The sequence below is a fragment of the Tigriopus californicus genome, chromosome 1 (assembly GCF_007210705.1).
Source record: "Tigriopus californicus strain San Diego chromosome 1, Tcal_SD_v2.1, whole genome shotgun sequence".
Classification (NCBI taxonomy): Eukaryota; Metazoa; Arthropoda; class Copepoda; order Harpacticoida; family Harpacticidae; genus Tigriopus; species Tigriopus californicus.
Window position 1 is genome coordinate 7150243 of NC_081440.1, and position 5264 is coordinate 7155506.

Here is a 5264-nt window from a genome sequence, read left to right on the forward strand (position 1 = left end):
CTTCTACTTCTCTCTAAATAACCATCTTGTGATACTTTAAATCTAACCACTTGTGCACACAAAATCACGTAAATTCAACACCGTATGGATACTCGTTGAATCCACTGAAGTTCGTCATTGGTTCGTTCATCATGTAAGTGTACGGCACCCTTCAATAATAACTTTTTTTATTCAGACAAAAAAAGCTTTGGCTTCAATGAACAGACAGGATAGCAATGTTTTGAATAACCCCCATTAACAATTTGTCCATCCTTGTTTAGAGATCTCCCCTGCCCGAGGGAGCAACTCCTGAAATGGAACCCCTCGAAAATGGGATCGTGGATGAAGATGGAGATGCAGGGGATCGCGAGGAAAATGGAGCTGATGAAGAGGTCAAGACCAACGAGACACAAGAAGACTCGGAGGACAATCCCAACGGCGGCGATGAAGAAGTGCTAGAGCAATGAGGATCACCCATAACTCCATTGACGGATGGATATCCTAATTCAATGAAAAATCCTCTCTATATGCTATATATTTTAAGCAATCCCTCACTAGTCATTCTTCCTTCGTGGAGAGACGAATTCAAAGCAATGAACAAACCCCGGAATCGAAACTTCATCCAAACTAACATCACCTTGATTTCTAGTCATATTTACAAGCTACCCTGGCACGAGTACGCCTTTGTAAATAGCAGGAAATCTTAATCTTCTTCAAAGATTTGTACTTTACCAACTTCAAGTCCAACGGCAACACTAGAGCATGCAATGAGACAATGATTCATTTGTTTGATTTCCTGATATGACACGTGATCAAATCTGTTTTATTACTGATTTCCACCATATTATCAATTCTACTCTCCTGAATTCGATTTGCGTACGTAATGTCAAAGTATCCTCCATTGAACACACGATAAACCATACTGAAAAAGCCATGGCTAGTACTCTTATTTGTAGTCTTTGACCCCCTGAATGTTTTTTGTAAAAAAATTGTAATCTTCCAAATTAATCTTGCAATCAACCCTATGGTAATATGAAGTATTGAATGCCGACGAAAGTTGGGTGGATTGAATTTGAGTGAAAGCACTAAGGTTCGAGTCTATTATGCGTGTACAACCAATGTTGAGTGACCACGACATTCATTGAGCACCAGAGCTTCGCACCGATTGAACAAAATCCACACTTGTGTTTTTATCATCCTTCGTTCTTCAATGCATGCGTCTCTTGGGAGTTGTTGATCTTTTCCTAGCAACAAAATTAATTCCACATACACTTATAGGCCATACGATCACAACGAATCAGACCATGGAGGTCTACTGGACAGTTAAATGACCGACGAAAATCCAAGGATCAACAAAGCACTCATGCCTGGCCAACCCCACCTCAAACAGGGGGAGACGAGAACAATGAAGGGGCCCATGAAGAGAACACTGAAGAAGATCCAGAGGGGGAACAAGGACAGCAGGGCGAAGAGGGGCGAGAGGGAGAAAAAGGAAAAGAAGGAGCCAACCATAATGGTGAAGGTCACGAGGCAGCTGAGAATGGTGATTCCGGCAACGATGATGGAGAGGGAGACGAAGCCGAAGTGCAGGAATCTCAACCAGACGGGCAAGAGGGAGAAGAACAAGCCACAGACCGAAGATATTCCAACGTCTCTGAGGATGGTTCTCAACATTCTGAAAAGTTGTCAAAGTCACTACACCAATCAGCTGCAAGCCGAAAGACCATGCAGCTACGANATACCTAGTCCCGTTCTTCACGATCTCCAAGAACTTCAAGTCGTCCATTGAAAGCTTGTCCGCCACTAGATTCAACAAACTTGCTGGGTGAGTGGGAGTGCTAAAATCAATATCAGCAAGACTGGCTAACATCTCAGAAACTCCCATGTCCTTCAGCACCTCCCTGCCCACGATATTGGAGGGGATAGCTATGGTTCGGCTGCAGCTAATTTGGGTGCCCTTCTTTCAACGGGCCCATGATTGACCAGCCCAAACAAGTTCTGACGGCATAAGGGGCTTGAGGGTTCGTTTCATTGCCCATCTTGACCTCGAGCGGCCGAAGGGCCAAAGGATTGTCCACGCCAATCAACAGCAGCACAGGAAGATTCACGTTTAAACTCGCAATGTCTTGAGAAATGGGATCAAACGCCTTCCATTTCTTGATCAGATTTGGCGTCGCCACTTCACTCAGCTTCAAGGGAATGGCTTCACGAGCATACGCGGTTCCAAGTCTCAAAATTCCTTTCCCATCTGGTGTTTGTACCGTCAAACCAGATATCACCTCGGTATCTGTTGTGTTCTCTCCATTGATGGTTTGCACCCTCAGCTTCGTTTTGGGTCCAGAAAAACCCAGTTCGCTCAACAATCTTGTGGCGACAAAGGTTCCAGAGCTAAGGGTATCCAATAAGGCTAGGCCTTCAACCATCTTTCCCGGACGTTTTTCATGCTCGATACAGACTCTTACCACGCTCATGGCAATAACCTCATTTCCAATATCCGTAGCATGGGAAGTCACTTTGGATCCTTCTGGAGGTGGCAGATCCACGTTCTTGTGCAGGGTAGTTATGTGCATGCCTCCACATTTGGTGCACTTCTTTCTCTCTAGGCAACGACGCGAAATGTGACCTCTTTTTAGGCACCCAAAGCACGCCCCTGTTCTTCGTACCACGTCTTTCCTCTCCTCCAAGGATTTGGCGTTGAAGGCGCGACATTCTTCAACGCCGTGATCATGTCCACAATTCAAACACCCGTCTCTTGATTTCGGTCGGCATTCCGCCAAGGTTACGAATGCAGAAACCTTCCTATTTGACCGAAACGGTTCCACCTTTGATTCTGAGGTTTGGTCCACGTTGGCCTTGAAAAAGGCCGACGAAGCCACCAACTTCAAGGCTTCCTCTCCATAGGCTGGGTCCTGGGCTCTCTCCAGCAATTCTTCAACTACACCAATTAGGTCTCGAAAAGGGCCTTGTTCACTTGACTCACGCCTGCTCTTGATCACGACACTCCTAAAGGCGTTACAAACACTGTACGAGAGTTTCTTCACCAGAACTTGAATCACTCGATGGGAGTCCAATTCAAACCGATCAACCACCGAGGAAGCATGCAAGAGAGCATGATGAAAATCCCGATAAGACTTGACACAATTATCCTTCAGGGTGGGCCAATGCATTAAACCGTCAATCACTTGGGTGGCCACCATTACTTCATTTCCATACGCTTTCTTCAGTAAGCGCTTTGCTTCTTCATAACACTTTNCTTGGTCCAAATTCATCTCCAAGGCCGGCCAGTGGTGTTCCGAATCCCACCTGAACTGAGGGAAACCTGGGATCCCGAGGAGAAGGCAAGCTTAAAACATCATAACATTGGCATGCAATGGGTCTACGGTTATCGGGGTCGAGGCAGCAATGGGGCCAATATCTACCAACTTCCCACTGGAGAGCTTGTTTACTACATTGCCGCTGTCTGCGTATTGTACAATCCAGAAGCGCAGACTCAGCGACATTATTTGGAACACTCCAGTGACATCGTAGATGTTGTTGTTCATGAGGAGTGGCCTCTGTGCGTGACAGCTCAAACCAAGGTCGTAACGGATGAGGGATCGATAGGAAGCCACGTTCATATTTGGAACTATGACACCTTACACAAGCTACATTCCTTGGAGGAGTTCACGGATAATGTGGCATGCATCGCCTTATCCAAAGTGACAGAGAAAGGATCGACGATCCTTGCCGTGGTCGAGAATGGAAACAAGTCCAAATTATCCCTTTGGACCATTAATGGCACCGGGGATGAGCCTGTATCTAAGATAGTGTCGGTGGTGGCTGGAGCAGACCATGTTCATTCTCTGGAGTTCCACCCCATGGATCACAACACCATGATTTTAACCGGAAAAGGTTTCGTGACTTTGTGGACCCTCAAAGATGGACCCGATGGTGCGACTATGGATCGAAGTCAAGGCCTCTTTACGAGAAAGATTCCTCGTCCTAAATCCGTGCTGTGTTCCAAAGTGGCCAAAAATGGAGATCTATTGACGGGAGACTCGGACGGTAATGTCATGATTTGGAAAGACGCCAAAGTTATCCGTGTTTTAAAAGGAGCTCACCAGGGTTCGGTTGGGGATATTTGCGTCATGGATGATGGGACCATCATATCAGGTGGTCTGTCTGATGGAGCATTTGTCGTTTTTGACAACAGGTATCAGCTGATTGGGGCGGGGGCAACCCTCCCTGACGAGTTTGGTTGCGTTCGAAGGATCTTGCAGAAGACCTATGACATCAATGAAGATGAGGTTCGATATTGCCGCTTAGTGGTGGGCACCTCTCGAAATTGCATTCTGGACGTCAGTTTCAACGTGAGTCCGGGCGAAACGGAGATTTCAAATTTCGAGATCGAGCCCATCGTGCAAGGACATGCCAAAGAGATTTTTCACATAGCCAACATACCCGGCCAAGACCAATTTTTGAGCTGCGGTGAAGACCGTTCTGTGATCTGTTGGGATGGAGTTGCTCACAAGGCGGATTGGGTACTGGAAGTATCAGAAACGTCCTTGACATCCTTGGCTACTGCTTTCGATGGCCATTTTGCACTCGCCGGCTCGGATGATGGGAAAATCTTCTACATACCCCTCAATTCGGACAATATTCCCGAAAAAGAGGAGCTCATGGATTTCAAGGAGGGTATTTCCTGTATTTCTTTGTCCCCTACCGAGTATCTGGCTATTATTGGCACGGATGATGGAGAGTTGCATTGTGTCGAGATTATGTTGGATTCTGATGACAAGGCCAACCATCTCTCTGACTTGAATGGCCACTCTAGCAAAGTCAAGCATATTGATTGGTCAGACGACGGCAACTATTTACGAACCAATTCAGCAGACCACGAGCTTCTCTATTGGGTAGTGAATCAAAGGACACAAGTCACGGATTCGGAAGAGCTAGATGACATCACAGAGTGGGCCAGTCACACGTGTCCGCTTGATTTCAATTCCCTGGCAATTTGGACACGGATCGACGACGGTACAGATATCAACTCATGTGATGCGAGTCAAGACATGTTGGTCATTGGAGATGATCGCGGATTCGTCTTGATTTATCCCTATCCAGCCACCCAGCCCAGATCTGAATTTATGCTCTTCATTGGACACTCCAGTCATGTCTCGGTAGTGAGGTTCCTGGGCGATGGGACAAAATTGGTTTCAGGGGGTGGGAAAGACTCAAGCATCATTCAATGGTCGATGGGAGCTCAAAATTCGGGAAGCCCTGGTGAATAGAAGGGCTTTTTTGCTCAC

General features: G+C 46.5%; 2 protein-coding genes across 3 annotated transcripts in view; both read left to right on the forward strand.

Moving 5' to 3' along the window:
- LOC131884495 (retinitis pigmentosa 1-like 1 protein) overlaps positions 1 to 1282 on the forward strand; it is a 10185-nt gene extending 8903 nt beyond the window's left edge. For both annotated transcript variants that reach the window (XM_059232319.1, XM_059232336.1), the window contains one exon: positions 261 to 1282. In XM_059232319.1, coding sequence (XP_059088302.1) covers positions 261 to 446 — 186 coding nt within the window. In that variant the 3' untranslated portion in view covers positions 447 to 1282. The remainder of the gene's footprint in view (positions 1 to 260) is intronic.
- A 1956-nt stretch (positions 1283 to 3238) lies between these two features.
- LOC131884570 (echinoderm microtubule-associated protein-like 1) lies at positions 3239 to 5258 on the forward strand. The gene has a single exon (XM_059232401.1). It carries the CDS (start codon positions 3345 to 3347, stop codon positions 5244 to 5246), a length of 1902 nt encoding a protein of 633 aa, XP_059088384.1. The 5' UTR covers positions 3239 to 3344; the 3' UTR covers positions 5247 to 5258.
- The last annotated feature ends 6 nt before the right edge of the window (positions 5259 to 5264 follow it).

Coding starts and splice junctions, on each gene's coding strand:
- LOC131884570 (XM_059232401.1), top strand. CDS start 3,345: ATGCAATGGGTCTACGGTTATCGGGGTCGAGGCAGCAATGGGGCCAAT.